The sequence below is a fragment of the Marmota marmota genome, unplaced genomic scaffold (assembly GCF_001458135.2).
Source record: "Marmota marmota marmota unplaced genomic scaffold, marMar, whole genome shotgun sequence".
In the NCBI taxonomy this organism is placed as follows: domain Eukaryota; kingdom Metazoa; phylum Chordata; class Mammalia; order Rodentia; family Sciuridae; genus Marmota; species Marmota marmota.
In genome coordinates this window covers 974,012-991,697 of record NW_025999853.1, presented here as the reverse complement: position 1 = coordinate 991,697, position 17,686 = coordinate 974,012, and the positions used below count along the sequence as shown (strand labels likewise).

The 17,686-nt window shown below is 59.8% G+C and overlaps 1 protein-coding gene across 1 annotated transcript; it reads left to right on the top strand.

The window, feature by feature from the left end:
* The first annotated feature begins 160 nt into the window (after positions 1 to 160).
* Positions 161 to 14,955, top strand: Sh3bp1 (SH3 domain binding protein 1). Its single transcript, XM_048807969.1, has 20 exons — positions 161 to 273; positions 3,606 to 3,669; positions 4,154 to 4,818; positions 5,969 to 6,011; positions 6,207 to 6,311; positions 7,321 to 7,397; positions 7,625 to 7,736; positions 7,823 to 7,899; positions 8,313 to 8,454; positions 8,718 to 8,786; positions 8,928 to 9,018; positions 9,356 to 9,501; positions 10,085 to 10,196; positions 10,518 to 10,599; positions 10,674 to 10,754; positions 11,431 to 11,547; positions 12,255 to 12,352; positions 12,633 to 12,786; positions 13,437 to 13,531; positions 14,643 to 14,955. Exons 1-20 carry the CDS (start codon positions 161 to 163, stop codon positions 14,726 to 14,728), a joined length of 2,529 nt encoding a protein of 842 aa, XP_048663926.1. The 3' UTR covers positions 14,729 to 14,955.
* The last annotated feature ends 2,731 nt before the right edge of the window (positions 14,956 to 17,686 follow it).

Genomic DNA, 17,686 nt, shown 5'->3' with positions numbered 1-17,686 from the left:
CCACCCAGCGGTGGGGGGCGGGGCTGCTGGGAGCTGCTGCCTGTAGGGGAGTCCGATGTGAAGGGGGGACTGCCCTCAGCACTTCCTCCTCCTGAGCTCAGCCCACAGGGCCACACCGCCCTGGAGGGACCCTGAGCCCCAGCTCCCCTAGGCCCCCAGCATGGTCTGTGCAGAGATGGGCCTGGAACCCCAGCAGAAGGCCATTCCCCAGCTGCAGCTTACCCCCACCCAGGGTGGCCAGGGTGCAGACCCCCAGCAGGCAGAGGCCACGAGGTGAGGAGACCCCAGCCCCGCCTGCCATCCTGAGCCGGGGTTCTCTTATGAAGGGGAGGCTGGCCATCACCTCTCAGCAGACACACTCCCTAAGGACCTGGGAGATCCCACATTTATTTAAGAAACCAGTTTTACTTTGTCAAATCCAGTGTTTTCCTGGTCTGAACTTGGCTGCTGAGCCCTGTCCACAGAGAACAGCCAGGTCTACGCTGGTGGTGCAGGGTGACAGGAGACACGTCCCCACTGGGGCCTCTTCCCTATCAGATCTCCACAGTGTGACTCGTGCCTGTGTCCCACCTGAACAGGGCCGTGTGAGCTCATCCTGCTGCCCTTCCGACACCTCCAAAGTAACCGCAGTTGGAAGGTGCCCACCTGGAGTCTCAGGGTCACATCTCAATCATACTGTCCCTGAAGGGCTTCAGGTTGGCTTGGAGACAGCATGGTGGGCTTAGAGTTGGAGCTGGTTCCAGCTGCTGTGCTGGTGCTGGCCTGCCGTGTGACTACTGGACGTGCTTCCCTTTCTGGCCCTGAGGTCTCTTGTTTGAAAAGGTGGGAGGGACCCACTGGGCCTAAAGGCCCTTCAGAAGAGTCCCTGAGCCAAAGGACCCAGGCAGTTAAGGGACAGGGAATCCCTTCAACCTCAGACCCTCTGCCCTCCTGTCCTTGTCCACCCATTGCTGCCCACCAGGCCAGTCTTGTTGGGGTGCCCCAGTGCAAGGCAGGCCCGGTCCTCAGCTCACGCTGGCACCCTAGGGGTGGGGCAGGGCAGGACATGGGCTAATAGCAGTCTGAGGGTCCCAGCAGGTTCTGACCAGAGGAGGGGCTCTTGTCCCCACCGCCTGGAAGGCCCTGTGTGGCTTCAGGCAGGCCTGGAGTTGGACTGGGCAGGGTGCTCAGGGGAAGCAGCTCTTCTCCTGAAGGGTGACCGCCACCACCATGCCAAGACCATGGGACTTCCCGACATGGAAGCCACACTCTGGCCACCGTTAGGCCAGGGCAGCAGTTAGTGTTTTGGTAACCACGGCATACCGCTCACCTGTTCAGATGCCAAGAGCAACGGGGAGCCCTCCCCCGCTCCCTCAGTCTCCGCAGCCTCATAGCCAGGGCGCAGGACCCAGGAGGCCAGCCTGGCCCGAGGCCACACCTGCAGCCCCTCCATGAAGTCTCAACTCCCCTGGGAAGACAGGAACTGAAGCTTGGGCCAGCTCTGGAGGTCACACATGCAGAACCTGGGGTCTGCACCAACAGTCTAGAGAGGAGCTGGCCACCAGGCGCACGGCACTCCCGGCCCCGGAGCCTGCTCCTCCAGCCTCTGTCAGCCCTGACTTTGGTCCTCTGGAGCCGGGGGCAAGGGCACACACTATCCCGGGGCTACTGATGGGAGGCCTTGTGCCTCAGCCCCACCTGAGGGTTCCTGGAAAGTCCTTTGGCTGGGGGCGAGGGCAAAGGAGTTCTAGAATCCCAGAGAGCACACTGGTGCCCAGCTGCTCTGGGCAGAGGCCACACAGCGCAGTGCCAGGCTGACCACAAACTAGCAATTTGTACAAGTGTCTCAGATGGGATGCTGCCCCCGCCACTGCCGACCTCACAGCAGCCGCTGCCCCGCCTGCACCCTGCCTCCCCACAGACACCTCTCTGTCACACATTTGTTGGTGCAGGAAAATCCATGCCAAGACCGCGGGGCCCCTCCAAGTGGCCACAGGTTGAAGCAGGGGCGAGGGCCAGTACTAATGGAGTTTCCAGGCGTTGCCACCACGGAAAGGAAAGCAACTGTGGGCTTTGGGGCTGACATCTGCCCTCTACCACTCAGCCAGCAAGGGGCCCTGGGCCAGTAGCAGCAATCTCATCTGTAAAATGGGGACAAAGACAAAGTTCACTGGAGGATGTGCTAAGGACTGTGGGAGGCAGCAGACTCATCTCAAGGGCGACCTAAGAGGAGTGGGGTGAGGGCTCCTTCCACTCGGGGCTTTCGGTGGGCTGGATAACAAAGGAAACCAGAAATGGCCCAGGCACTTTTCTAAGCATTTTCCACATTAATCTGTTTAAGTCTCCCAGCCCCCATGGTCCATCTTACCATGGGGACACCGAGGCAGGGGGTGAACCATCTTGGGCAAGATGGCCTCAGACCAGCTCCATGGCCCGCTACAGCTCTATCCTCACAGTGGTTGATGCCAGGTCCTCTCTTGCCATTTGGGTGGACTATGTCCACAGGGCTCCCAGGACTACACACACTGCTGGGCTCCCAGGGATTCTGCATGGGCCAGATGAGTGCCAGGACTCCCCCCAGGAGGAGACACAACCTGGTGTAGAGCCAGGTAAGTCACAGGCCCCTTGGTTAGGAAAGGACGTGGGAGGGGTCAGCTGGTGACCTCTGAGGCCTTTCCGCACCTGCATTTCTTTTTGTTTTGTTTTTGTGGTGCTGGGGATTGAACCCAGGGACTTGTGCATGTGAGGCCAACACTCTACCAACTGAGCCATATCCCCAGATCCCACACCTGCAATTTCTAAAAATTCCACAATCCCTGCGATCCCAGCATTCACTGATGGAAACCGCATCTGATCACAACATCTTTCCAAGGACAGCTTCAGACCCAAGCTCTGGGGCTTCCAGCCTTCTATGACTCAACAGCCCCGTGTGACATGAGAGGCCCTAAAACACACCGGTCGTCCAGTCAAGAGGTACAGCAGCCCAGGCCAGGTCAGAACCAGAAGTCTCCTGGGTCAGGCTAGAGGGGAACCTGGATCCCTGGCTAGAGGGGACAGCCTGATACGATGCTGGCTGTTTCCACAGAAGCTGCAGCTAAGTCCATGTGGACGGGTCCCCTCCTAGACCAAGCCAGGCCTCACCCTCAGGAACCTTCAGACCAGATGAGTAGCTGGACAAGCCCAAGTCCAATGTGGTTTGGGCTGGAGGTTGAGCTAGAAGAGGGCAGGATCATGGTGGAGTCCAGAGACTTCCCCAGGGTGGGAGAGCTGGCACCTGAGGTCAGGCTGCCAGCCTGGGAATCTTCAGCTTCCCAAGGCTGTGCCCAACAGGTTGTGCCCATTGCAGAGACAAGAAAACTGAACCACAAGGAAGTTCTAGGATCTGGCTAGTGGGAAAGGTGGAAGGGAAGGACCAGAACCCCGACATCCAAACCCAGGCCCACAATATGTACTCGGCTCACCAGGGCTTCCCCACACCCTCCCCAGGATCCCTGGCCAGAAGCCTTCCTGGGGGGGAAAGGAGGTGGGGAGGGATCCCCTCACCCAGACCTGAGCCTTTGATCCTGGGGCCAGGATTCCACTGAGGTGGGCTCCCAGCTGGGAGCAGCTGCTGTGTTCCATCTCAGTTCCTCCAGCCTCCATGGGGCCTGCCAGACCCTCCTTCAGGGACTGGAGGGCGGCCAGTTTCCAGTGAGCACTCTGTAGGTACCAGGCCCTGTTCTGGGCACTAGGAATGTGGAGATGTCTGAAGCCAAGGTGCTCCCACCACAGACAGTAGGCGCTGGGCAGAGCTGGAACAGAACAGAAACTGACTTCATGAAGTGGAGGGAGCTGGGGCCTCTCCAGCACACCCTCCCCTGATGCCTGCCGGCCACATTGGGAAGGGAAAGGACAGCCCTTTCTCAGTGGCTCTTGTCCTGTATAACCAGCAGTTACCGAGTACCTGCTGGGCAGGCCAAAGAGCTGACTCCGGGGAAACAGCGCCCACATCGTCCACTTACAAAAGGGCAAGGGCAGGAGTTAGGGACGTTTGCCAGGAGGAATGAGAGGAGAAGGGGCTTTACAGATGCAAGAAATTGTCCCTGCTGAGGTCCTCCACAGGGGGACAAGAGCAGGAATTGGGAGGCTGGAGGAGCAGATGGGGGGGGTCAAGACAGCAGTGCACTAGGGACAGGGGCGCAGAGTGCCAGGGACTTGTCCCAGGGTAACAGCAGCCGGTGGTCCCAGAAGTCAAAGCTCCCAGCCCGCCAGCCAGCAGGGGCAGCCGGGACAGAGGTGCTCCGGGACAGGGAGCCGGGGCCGCATCCCTCTGCCGGCCCCAGGGACAGCACGGGTCAGAGAGGCCCCTGTCCTGGGCCTTCCTCCCAGCCGCGGAGCCCTCCTTCTCCTTGAGAGGGGTGCAAAGGTTGTTTGTACCCGAGGCCCGCGGCGGCGGAGGGCGGTGGCGGCCGCGGCTTACCTGCTTCCCGCCACGGGCGGGGCCAGGCGGGCGGGGAGGAGCCGGGCGCACGACCTGGGGACCGCGGGCGGCCGGCCGGCGGGACACTCGCGGGGCGGCCGAGCGAGGGTCGTGGGGGGCCCGGAAGCCCGGGGAGAGCGGGACGACAACTTGAAGAGAGGAGTGACCTGGGGGCCGGGGGCGGAGTCGGCGGGAGGAGGCAGCCGGGGCGCGCGGCCCAGGAAGCCGAGCGCCGCCCACCCATCCGGGCCAGGCGTTGCGGGAGGCAGCGCCGGCGCCGCCCCGCACCCCCGCCGCGACCCGCGCCCAGGCCGGCCCCACGATGATGAGCGGCAGCTGCACCGCATGCGGCAGCTGGCCCAGACGGGCAGCTTGGGACGGTGAGTGTCACCCGCTTCCAGCCCCGCTCTCGCCCCGCAGGACCCCAGAGGGCGCGGAGGGTGGGGGACGGGTGGGGGAGGCGGGGACAGCTGGGCAGCCGCCCTCCGGCCGCCAGAACCCTGCCCTCTCCTCCCCACCGAGGCCGCCTACTCCCAGGCAGAGCTGGCCTCTGGGGAAGGGGCGCCCCAGCCCCGATTGGAGGGGGCTGCTCGGGGGAGACCGCCCCGACCAGGGACCTGGCTCTTCTCTGCCTCCGCAGCCTCGGAGTGATCGTCCTCCCTGACCTCACTTGTGCCCTCTGGACAACGGGGACAGTTAACCACTTCTGGCTGTTAGGTGGGGGAGGGACCCAGACCTTGCGGCAGGGGAACAGACCCTGTCCTGGTCTGGAGAGAAGCCGCTGTCCCTGTCCTGTCCCCTCCTGTCCCCTCCGCCTGCCCACAGGCCTCCTGCTTCTTGGTCCTGCTTCTGCTTTTCTCCAGCCCAGGTGGAAATGTCCCCTGGTCTCCCTGCGCCCTCCCCCAGCTCCTGAGCTGGCGGAGGAGCAGAGGCCGGAAGTTTGGGGAGCCTCTGAAGGCCTGTCCTCTGCTCCTTCCCCAGCTGAGTTCCCCATTCTGTGGTCCCAGGGGAAGGGACCGCGTGTCCAGAGACCAGTTCTAGTCTCACACTGGCACAATCGCCTGTGTGCGCCTGGGCAGCCAGGCCACCCTTCGAGGGGCCTCAGCGTCCCTGTGTGTCCCCCAGCGGGGACCCAGAGGCTGCCCGCCCCTGCCCACAGCTACTGTCCAGAGTCTCCTGTGCCCAACAGCCCAGAAGTCCCCGCTCCCACACTAGCCTAGGCCCCCTCTTTCCGGGCAGGCTGACAGTCTGCAAGGCGGGCAGAAGAGAGGCTTTGCCCCTGCCACCCACAGCCGGGCCCTGTGGCCCTCCCACCCACTCAGGACACAGCCCCGGGTGGAGGAGGAAGTCATGTATCCTCTTCCACCCCTTGGAATGTGCTCCAACTGGGATGAGGCAGGCAGGCCACCCAGCATGGCCCCACCTGGGAGGGGCACTGGAAGCAACTGGGGTCCCTGTGCCCTGTGGGGGGTGGGTCAGGGAGGCAGGGGTTCCTCAACCTGCTCCACATCAACTGTCCCCTCCCTGCAGCACTCCTGAGACTGCCGAGTTCCTGGGTGAGGACCTGCTGCAGGTACGTGTCTGGGCCCGCTGAGGGAGGCAGGCCTGAGCAGGCTGCCTCAGAAAGGCCCTTGGGGACACTGGCTGGGCCCCACTGGAGTCATTCCCCTTGCTGTTGGCTGCGGGGTCGCAGGAGGAGGAAAGAGAAGGGAGTTTCTGCTCTAGGGAGGACAGCCACCTGCGGCCCACAGCCACCTCTCCCTCGCAGGTGGAGCAGCGCCTGGAGCCCGCCAAGCGAGCAGCCCACAATGTCCACAAACGGCTGCAGGCCTGTCTGCAGGGCCAGAGTGGGGCCGACATGGACAAGCGGGTGGTGAGTGGGGGTTCCTGGGAGGACCCAGGCAGGAGGTTTCTGTCCAATGCAGGGGCAAGGTCACGGCTGGGCTCTCCCTTGCCAGTGTGAACCTCTGCACCTAGGTCAAGAGACTGCTGTCCCAAGGCCCCTGGGGAGGTACCTCACTCCTGAAAGCCCTGGCTTCCCCATCCCTTCCTGGCCCTGCCCCTCTGCACCATCCCTGTGGGCCCCCCCGCTGGCCTCTGACAGCACCTGAACCTTTCTGTCCAATCAGCTCACAGAGCAATCTCCCTGGGCAGCCTTGGAGGGAGTGGCTTTCATGCTGGATTTTGAGGGACACTCGCTGGTGTTATCTTGATCCCTCGATGCCACTCTGCTGCTAAGACATGATCAAGCCTGTCTCTCACGGGGTGCTGAGAGCCCCAGCGGGAGATGCTATTTACAATGAGGAAAATAGGCTTAAAGTCCCTCACCTAAGATCACACAACTAGCAAGGGACAGAAGTCCGGTCTGACCTTTGGTCTCTGATCCCAAAGCTAGGTGCTGTCTGTCACTCCAGGTGGGAGAGTGGGGGAGTCAGTCAACAGTTTAATGTGGCCAGAACATGGGGTTGGCAAGAGGGTGCCGTGGCACCCAGAGGTGGCCAGGTCAGGCAACTGTTACACCCTGGGGCAGGGGAAAGAGTCCCACTCCAAGGCTAGCTCCTCCTTTTTTCCCTCCAACTGTGTGACCTTGGGTAAGTTCCCTACCCTCTCTGTGCAGTAGTTTCCTAGTCCTTGATGGGACTTTGGGATTCCTTCCTGCCCAATTAGGTGACTTCTAGAAGGGAGGGAAGGGGACCTCAGATAGGGGTTCTGTACGTGGTTATAGGGAGACGTCACCTGTTCGTCCCTGTCATTCAGTCTTCACCACCCCCTGTGTCTGGCCCTCCTGGTCCCTCCCCCTGCCTGGGGCTTGCCCGAGGGAGCTCAGGCAGGGTGGGGGGCAGGTGCCCTCATGCTCACAGCCCACCCCACATTCCCTGCAGAAGAAGCTTCCCCTCATGGCCCTGTCCACCACCATGGCCGAGAGCTTCAAGGAGCTGGACCCGGATTCCAGCATGGGGTGAGCAGAGAGGACCCCACCCTCATCTGAGGATACTGGAAAGTGATCCTAGGTTGGGAGGGGTCCAAGTCGGCAAGAGCATCCACACCAAAAGGTGACCGGCTGGGGACAGGGTCCCATTTGGTGAGGGTGGCCAGGCCTGAGAGAGCCTGGAGGAGGGGCCCCACCAAGTGCTTCCAGGTGGGGCGAGGGCCGCGGGACTCTGGCCCACGGGCGCTGTTCCACAGGAAGGCCTTGGAGATGAGCTGTGTCATCCAGAACCAGCTGGCCCGCATCCTGGCCGAGTTTGAGATGACCCTGGAGAGGGATGTCCTGCAGCCACTCAGCAGGCTGAGTGAGGTGACCCTGTCCCCTGCGCCAGGTCCCACCCTCCCCAGCTCCCAGCTCCCTCCCTCTGCCCACCGAACCTTCCCCTCCCTGCGCAGGAGGAGCTGCCAACCATCCTTAAGCACAAGAAAAGCCTGCAGAAGCTGGTCTCCGACTGGAACACCCTCAAGAGCAGGTAGGGCCGGGGCCTGGGTCAGGCCACAGCTCTGAGACCCCTGCCACACTAGGAGACTGCAGGGCCCCCTGGGTAGTGTGTGCTTGGGCCCATGGCTGGTCCGTGGAAACACGTGTGGGGAGGGTACATGAGAGGCTGTGTACGTGCTGGTGACAGCCAGTGTCACGGGAATCCCAGTGTCACGGTGACCCCTAGGAAACCTGCAATCTCCAAGATCCCTGAATGGCAGGAGGCCCATCCTGCTCCCTGAGTTTAGTGGTTGTAATCACCATACCCAACACCAGGGGTCGCCCCAGAGCACTCTCACCCAAGCCGGGAACCCTAGAAAGCCGTTGGTCAGGTGTGCGGAAGGGACCCTTGGCTCTGGACATGCCATGGGGCTGGTGACCACCCCCCTTTGGGATCACCCCCAGGCTCAGCCAGGCAGCCAAGAACTCAGGCAGCAGTCAAGGCCTCGGCGGCCCAGGCGGCCACGGCCACCCCACCACAGCCAACAAGGTGGAGACGCTCAAGGAGGAGGAGGAGGAGCTGAAGAGGAAGGTGGAGCAGTGCAAGGTGAGGGCACCGGGCGCAGGGTGGCAGCATGGGCACTGTCCCCATTCACAGATGAGGAAAGGAAGCTCAGAGAAGTGACATGATTCTCCAAGGCGGCAGAGCTGGGATCCAGGCAGAATCTGCTCGGCCACCACCTCGTGGGCACCACTGTCTGCACCATGCCAACCCCCGGGAGGCGGGACGCGGTGTGTTTGCAGATGAGTGAGTGACGGGACGATTGCCCCAGCTTCACCTGGCATACACCCTCCCCTCTCTGTCCCAAGGATGAGTACTTGGCGGATCTGTACCACTTTGCCACCAAGGAGGACTCATATGCCAACTACTTCATTCATGTGAGTCCAAGGCCCGGCTTCGCCATGTGCCGCTCGGCGGGTGGAAGAAGGGCCAGGGCCTGCGGTGGGGCAGGGGATCCGCTCTGTGGATCTTTCTCAACTTCCCTCACTTCCCTCGGGGATGTCTGTCTGTCCCCACAGCTCCTGGAGATTCAGGCTGATTATCATCGCAGGTCACTGTCTTCACTGGACACAGCCCTGGCTGAGCTGAGGGACAATCACAGTCAAGCAGGTGGAGACATGGCTGGCCAACCCCACACCCCCAACTGTGCCCTGCCCAGAGCCAGTTAAGAAGCTTGCACCTCATCCTGAAGGGCAATAGGGAGCCATGGTTGAGTTTGGAGCAGGGGCAGTCTGGGTCAGGTTTGTGTGGACGGATTGCTCGAGCCACTGTGAGCCTAGGAGTCAGAGGGAGGAGAGGGGCCTGGCCTAGGCAGAGGCAGTGGCCAGTTCAAGAAGTATCATGGATGTTTTCAATGTGTGTGTGGAGTAAGGGGTAAGGTGATACCACCTTGAGGATACTGGGGTGCCTGTCTACCCTGGGCCTCTGACCAGTCTCATCCCTGCAGACCCCTCCCCTTCGATGACGGCCGCCCCCTTCTCCAGGGTGTATGGGGTGTCACTGGCAAGCCACCTGCAAGAGCTGGGCCGGGACATTGCCCTGCCAATTGAGGCCTGCGTCCTGATGCTGCTCTCTGAGGGCATGCAGGAAGAGGTGGGACCACTGGGCAGCGGGGGGCTTTAGGATTTAGCATCGGGACTGTTAGGCAGCCCTGTCCTGGGGCTGTCATTCCCCGGTTAGAGCACGGGTCCCCAGAGAAGGCCCGGACTCCTACTACTGAACCGACAGCCTCCACGTAGACCATTTGGCTCTATTTTGCAAGGGGGAAATGGAGGCAAAGAGGAAAACCTGCCCAGAGTCACACGAGGAGGTGTCATTGCTGCCAGGAGCTCCACAGTGCCGTCACTGTCACATGCTGGCCCATATCTGTCCCCTGCACCTTAGCATTGTGGGTACCTTGGCCCTTTCAGCCCATGCTGGGCCTCCCCTCTACCCCCGCTCCTCGCCAGACTCCTGTCTCACAGCTTTCCCCTGGGGTTCAACCCTGCCTCTTGTTCAGAATTATGGGCTTTGAGAGCTGGAAGGTCCACAGACCCTGTGGTGTGCACCCGCTGACCAGCCAGCGGCGACACCGAGGACAGTGGGGGCCTGCAGCGGAGGCCAGGGCCTCCCGGCCACCAGCCTGTGCGTCCTGCCGGCCCCCTGTCCACCCTCACCTGCTGCTCTTGCCCCGCAGGGCCTCTTCCGTCTGGCCGCTGGGGCCTCGGTGCTGAAGCGCCTCAAGCAGACGATGGCCTCGGACCCCCGCGGCCTGGAGGCGTTCTGCTCAGACCCCCACGCCGTGGCAGGTGCCTGCTGGAGGGAGCCCTGGGCAGGAGCGGGGACATGGGGATGGGGCACAGCTGCCTGAGATAATCGCATGACAGTTTGGCTTTAAGATCTCTCTTCACCAAGAAGACACCCAAGGACACTTGGGGCTCCTGTTGGTGATGACTCCCCTGAAGTACATTCTCCCAGCATCAGGATCACTAAACATTTTGCCAAACGGGTCTGAGGCCCCAAGAAACTCTCAGGCCTGGACATGTCGATGTGCCACACGGAGAGCTGGGGCCTGGAGGTGCAGAGAGGCCATTTGGGGGCTGCCTCTGAACTTACCCTGCTCCTGCCAGGTGCCCTCAAGTCCTATCTTCGGGAGCTGCCAGAGCCCCTGATGACCTTTGACCTCTACGATGACTGGATGAGGGCAGCCAGGTGAGGACTTGGGGTGGAGAGGAGGCGGCTACAGAGGCTCAGCCTTGGGCTCACCGGCTGCTCTCCCTCCTCAGCCTAAAGGAGCCTGCGGCCCGGCTGGAGGCCCTCCGAGAAGCCTGTCACCGCCTGCCCCAGGAGAACCTCGGCAACCTCAGGTGAGCCCGGGCCACCTCCACCTCTGGCCGTCCCCAAGTTGAGTCTAGTCCCAGAGACTAGCTGGGACTCAGGAGCCCCGGGCCTCCGTCCAGGTCTGTCACTGTGTCCCAAGCAGTAGTTCTTTAGGTGTACTGGACATACATATATTTTAATACTATTATTGAAATAAACGAATCCTACACCCCTAAGCCACACCCCTGCCACTGCTGGCCCTGGGCAAGAAACTTGGTGTCAGCACCAGGTCATTAAGTCCCTGCCTCAAGGGTAGCTGGGAGGACTCTCATCCTAGCCCTTGCCAACACAGTTGGGCCAGCTAAACTATTAAAACATTTAAAATCAGCCAGGCGCAGTGGTGCACACCTGTGATCCTAGTGGCTCAGGAGGCTGAGGCAGGAGGATCTCAGGTTCAAAGCCAGCCTCGGCAACTTAGCAAGGCTCTAAGCACCTTAGTAAGACCCAGTCTCTAAATAAAAACTAAAAAGGGCTGGGGACGTGGCTCGGTGGCAGAGCGCCCCTGGGTTCAACCCCCAGGACTGTAAGAGTGAGACAACAAAAACCCTGTGAAGCCCCCTGGTTTGGAAACCCTGGGCTGGGAAGTCCTCGGGACTTAGGGGCATCGGTGGGTGTCCGTGGCCCAAGATGCTCTGCCCAGCCCAAGCCAACCTCCTGCCCCAGGTACCTGATGAAGTTCCTGGCACGGCTGGCCGAGGAGCAGGAGGTGAACAAGATGACGCCCAGCAACATCGCCATCGTCCTGGGGCCCAACCTACTGTGGCCGCCTGAGAAGGAAGGGTGAGGGCCGAGGGCCGGGGGACCAGGAGGGAGCAGTCCCCTCCCCAGCCACCTGCTGTTTACCTTGCTGGGCCTCAGTTTCCCCACCATGGAGTGGGTTGAGCATCTCCTATTCCCAAGTCTGCTGTGAGGAGAAGCCCAAAGGGACTAGGGACCCCACAGAGCTTTGGAAACAGGCATTCTGGGGACTGGCGGTGATGGGTGGTTGACAGCCTGGTGCTGCAGCTGGGAGTCCAGAGCTCCTGTTCTCTCTCCACCCCACCGTCCAGATGGGCCTTGGGAAGTTACCCTGTGGACCTCCACTTCCCCGTCTGCCAACTGGGGAGAAATTATACAGACTTCCAAGGTTTTATTGGGGGAACTAGATGAGATAATGAATGGGAAATGTTTTATAAACTGTAAAGTGCTGACAGGAGAAGAATCATCATTACATAAGGGGCCACAAACAGCACAAAGATTTCGTCCCAAGTACTGAAATCGATTGCGTGGACCCAAGACTTGTGGGGAAGGGGCCCGTGATCGACTAGTGATGTCTGTCATGGGTGAAGGACAGGGAAGTGATCCGTTTGCCTTCAACGGATGGTCTCTGAGCTTTCTGAGAATTGGGACTTCATCTGTATGTCCCCAGTGCCCAGCACAGGGCCAGAGTTGGGGCCACTGAAATGATACCTAGTGGATGACCCTCTGCATCCCCCGTGTTGTGCCAGGGACCAGGCCCAGCTGGACGCGGCCTCCGTGTCTTCCATCCAGGTGGTGGGCGTGGTTGAGGCGCTGATCCAGAACGCAGACACCCTCTTCCCTGGAGGTGAGTGCTGTCCTTGGGAATGCCTCCATGGTCACCTGCCTCCCAGCCCTGGGCCCCGAGACCATCCTCAGTCCTCGGGAGCTCATCCGGAGCCTCCTCTACCCCGAGCCTCAGTCTCTCTTCTGAGCAATGGGGGTGATCCTATCGACCTCTTGGGACTGTCACCAAGCTCATGTGGGGTGGGAGGTGAAGCCCAGGTCCTTCACAGGAAGGGAGGGTGGCCCTGACCCTGAGAGGCCGGTGGAGACCTGAACTCGAGACCTGCTCCTCCCGTCTCCAGATATCAACTTCAACGTGTCAGGCCTCTTCTCAGCCCTCGCCCCTCAGGACAAGGTCAGCCACAGGCCTACGTCTGAGGAGCTGCCACCTGTTGCTGTGCCCACCCCAGCTGCCACCCTGGCCCCAGCCCCAGCTTCAGTGGCCCCCAAGGAAAGGTGAGGAGGACGAGCATGCATGGCCCTCTGCTGGCCCTGCAAAGTCAGCGAGGCACCCTCTCCTGGGATGTGGGAAATGTGATTATAGCATTTTCAGCCCCGAGCCTGGTCCCCCAGTGTGGAGGGGGTGGTGGAGACTGAGGCCATGCCCCTCGGCCTCGCGCGTCCCCTTGTGTGGTGTTGACGGAGCACCTGCTGTGTGCCGAGCACGCTCCAGGCCCTTGGGATTTAGGAAACTGGGAGGAGACTTTTCTAGAATTGATGTACACCTTCTAATCTTCTCCCTGCTCCTTTAAATCTGGAAGAGATCGTGGGCATGCTGCCTCCATAACCCAGCAGGTAGCACTCAGGTCCCGCGGATGGCCGGGTCCACACCTTAAATGTCCTCAGATGAGCCCGTAAAACACTGCCCTTAGAGCTCTTATTCCAGGCCACAAGGTCACATGGCAGGCAGGGACTCAGAGGCCACAAACCCTGGCCAATGCCAGAAGCATCTTCCCAAGGAGATCTGACCTGGGGACACATCCCCAGCACAGCCACAAGGTGACGGGAGTGAACTGGGGGACCCACTCTGCCTGAGTCTCCCCAGGATCCCGGTGACTTCTGGGACACAGGCCAGCTTGACCCTGCTCCTCTCCTTCCTGTGGCAGGACAGAGGCTGAGGCCCCACCCCGACCAGCCTCCCCCAAGGTCAACAGAAGCCCCCCAGAGACAGCTGCCCCAGCAGAGGACACGGCTCGGAGGAGTGAGTTACCTGGGGTGTAGGCAGAGAAGGGTACAGGGGGTGGGCAGCCCCAGTCCAGCCCAGCTCTTTAGACCACAGGGGCCAGGAACAGAGGTGGTCAGAAGCCCACGTTTTGCCACCTGGGCAGTCCAGGGTCAAATTCCAGTTCTGTGACCTTAGGCAGGTGACATCATCTGCCTGGGCCTCAGCCTCATCTTCTGTGAGGTGGCACAGTAACCGCACCTACCCGGGAAGGCTGTGTGGGAATGAGCTGGGGAGTGGGGCTGGGGAGTGGGGCTCGGGTGAGGCAGCATGAGCATGGGTGTGTCCCGGGCCCCCAGAAGCCCAAGACCACGGAGGGCAGAGGGGCAGGGCGACTTCAAAGGGGATGGGGAGGGCCCCTGGGCACCTCTGGTTTGTTCACCTGTCAACCTGGCTGAGGTGGCCTGGGGAGCAGGTCAGGGGAGTCCTCCCCAGGCCATTCAACCCCGGGAAGCCCTCCCTGCCAGGGTTCTGGAGCTTTCCACCTGGTATACTCTGTTGAGCTGAGAGGCACCGGAGCAGTGTCAGGAGGTGCCAGGCCGCACAGGGACCTTCCTGGACGAGGGGGAAGATGTTTGCTCAAAGCGGGCAAAAGAGTCACCCCAGGTCCCAGCCAGTGGAGCTAGGGTCAGGGTCCAGGCCTCCTCCTGGCTCCCCCCAGCCCTCGACTGCTTCGGGTCAGAGCTGTGGGGGGGACGGTCTCTGAGAGCCGGAGTTTCTGAGAGGGGAGAACAAGACCCAAGTGTCATGGGGACAGGTGGCACACGTTGATTGGATATGTCCCCGCACTGTGCCCACGGGCTGATTAGGTGGCCACGCTGGGGTCAGTTCTAGTGATGGGATCAGGCAACCAGCAGCAAAGATCAAAGGGTCAAGGTGATTTCAGAGGACAAGTCCAGTGAGGAGAGAAAACTGGGCGACGTGGCAGAGGAGCAGGGAGGGACCGGGCTGCTCCTCTAACCCGGTGGCAGCACAGGGGCTGGAGGGCTGAGGAGCTTGACAGTGACCAGAGGAGGGGCCAGCTGGGAAATCCCCGGCAGAGGGGGGCAGCGTGTGGCCAACTGACCTCGTCCCCCTCCTTCCTCCGCAGCCAGCCCGGCGCCAGCCAGGCGTTCACCATGCCCTCTCCTGGCCTGGCCTCCCCGGGGCCAGCCTCCCCTGACCCAGTCTCCATGAGTCTGCCTGCACAGGCGGACCTGGGGGCCACCACAGGGGACAGAGGGGTCCCTGAGGCTGCAGCTGCGGCCCCCACTCCCCCAGCTGTGCCCCCTCAGCCCCGGCCCAGGGGCCTAGCCTCGGAGACCGATTGAGCAGGCAGCTCCTCTCTGGCTAGCCCTCCGAGTCCCCTCCATGTCCCCTCTCGCCTGGACCTCCCAGGACAGCCTTGCCCCTCCCAAGGAGTAGCGACCTCCAGCTTCCCCCCACAAGTGCCTTTGTGCCCACTGGGTCACCCCCACGGCCAGGAGGGCTCAGGACAGTCCTCCACGAAATTGCCTTTTCCTTGTCCAGCCTGGACCACCCCGACTCCTCACTCTCTGGCAGGGTCCCAGGGAAGCCACCAGAAGGAAGGACAGGCTTGCCTGCTCATGAGACTTATTTTTCTCTTGCCAATATATTTTTTATAAGGCTGGTCAATAAATTATTTTGGATAAAACTGGAGCCCTGCCCTAATGATAGTTTTTATTTTTTGTCCTCAAAATAAAAAAACCACTTTATAAAGGGAAGAATGACATGTCCCTTGGCTCCCTTCTTCCTTCCAGTCTGAAACGCTAGCAGCCAGCGCGAGAGCTGCTGTGCTTCCCTGTGCGGGTTCTGTTCAATCCCCCAGGGGAGTGGATGCCCTTAGCTCCTGCAGGGGAGGAGGTTGAGGCTGGAAATAAGTGACTGCTAAGGTCACGCAGCCAGGCGCGGGCCTGGGACCGGAATGAGGTCTGACGATTCCCCACAGCTGCGCAGTTCACTCAACTTCCCGGGAACACTGATTCCTGGTAAGAGACAGTCCCACCACGATGGTGGTGTTCTGAGGGTCGGGGGACGCTCCTGTGAGCACCAAGCACCACCTTGTGCACAGACACGCCTGGCAGTGCTGGCTGCTGCTACTGCATTTCCCCACCCCGGGCCACAGGGGGCAGGCAGGGCTCCCCAGGAGCAGGAAGGGATCCTTCACAACCTTCCCAAGGCTGCTGTGTGGCCGGCCTGCGCTGGCTCCCCAAGTCAGGCCTGCACCCAGGAGCCTGGGTTAGTAGCTTAGTTAGGGGGGACCCCCAACAGACCCTGAGGTGTGTTCAGGGGAGGGTTCATCAAGGAAGAATTCCTGGGGGAGGCAGCATCTAAGGAGAGTCCTCCAGGAGCCAGGCAGGTGAGCAAGTCGAGGAAGAGGAGAAACATTCCAGGCAAAGGTCAGAGGCCAAAGGCCCAGGGCACTGGGGAATAGAAAGTAGGGGGGACTAGGGGGTGAGGAGAAGAAAGGGTTAAGCCTCCAATGGACACCGTGGCCCACACCTCTAATCCCAGCTACTCAGGAGGCTGAGGCAGGAGGATCGCAAGTTTGAGACCAGACAAGAATGGGATCGTAATTAGAATAAGATATACTCCATGTATGTATAATATGTCAAAATACACTGCCATGTGTACCTAAAAAGAACACATTTTTTAAAAGAAAAAAAAAAGTTTTGAGGCCAGCCTCAACAGTTTAGCACCCACAGCAATTTAGTGAGACCCTGTCTCAAAATAAAAAATAAAATGGGCTGGGGGCTTCCCTAAATTCATTCCCCAGTACCAAAAATAGATTGGTCTGGGGTTGTGGCTCAGCAATAGAGCGCTTGCCTAACAAGTGCAAGGCCATGGGTTCCATACTCAGCACCACATGAAAATAAAATAGGGCTGGGGTTGTGGTTCGCAGTAAAGCGCTCGCCTAGCTCGTGCAAGGCCCTGGGTTCCATCCTCAGCACCACATACAATGAATAAAATAAAAGTATTGTGTCCAACTACAACTAAAAAAATAAATATATATTTTTAAATAAACTAAATAGATAATTAAAAAGTCATCGAACTGCTAGACACAGTGGCTCGCACCTGTAATCCCAACTACAGGAGTGGCTGAGGCACGATGGCAAACTCGAGGCCAGCCTTGGAAACTTGGTGAGACCTTGCCTCAAAATAAAATTTTAGCTGGGCGCAGTGGTGCTGTTGTAGGGACAGCCGAGGCAGGGCACCGAAGACAGCAGGAAACAGTTTTGTTTGGCTGCAGCCAGCTTCAGAGGGCACAGCTTTTGCTGTAATCAGTCAAGCCCCTGAACCCCGAGTTCAGGGAGTTTCAGAGTTTTATCCCCAGCGTGTAAGGGGAGGGCTCAGAAGCTCACAGTCTGCAGAAGTTCACATAAAAGCAGCTTTTTCTCTCTCTGTTCTGGGCAAGTTAACCCTTCGAGGACCACACCTGAGAAGGGGAGAGCTTCTTCTCCCCTCTCTTTCCTCCCCCTGCCAGCTGTCACCATGGAGCCCAGTTGTAACTTATCTTAAAAATGTAGACAGCTCTGTGAAGCCCAGCTCAAGGCCAGAGGCCTGGTTTGCACATTTCTACAAACTACTATATTGGATACATGTTTGTGAAAAACTAGTAAGGGGGTGTCCAGCACCTGGAGTGCTGGTATCTTCTCAGCCAGTGGCCAAGTAAACAGGGCGAGGCGAAAATAGGAAGTTTATCTACATTGGACTCTTTCGCAGGGATTCTTTTGCTGACAGTCCTAAAATCAGCCATGGTGAAGAGGGCTTTGCTGTGGAGCAAGGGGGTGCCACTTCAGTGCATGCCTGTAATCCCAGCAGCTCAGGAGGCTGAGGCAGGAGGACCGTAAACTTAAAGCCAGCCTCAACAAAAGCAAGGCACTAAACAACTCAGTGAGATTCTGTTTCTAAATAAAATACAAAATAGGGCTGGGGATGTGGTTCAGTGGTGGAGTGCCTCTGAGTTCAATCCCTGGAACTCTCCCAAAATAACATAAAATAATATAAAAAATTAAAAAAGGAGCCAGGGGTATACTTCAGTGGCAGAGTGTTTGCATAGCATGCAAGAGCCTTGGGGTTCACTCCTAACTCCTTCCCCCACCGCCCGCCAAAAAAAAAAAAAAAAAAAAAGAA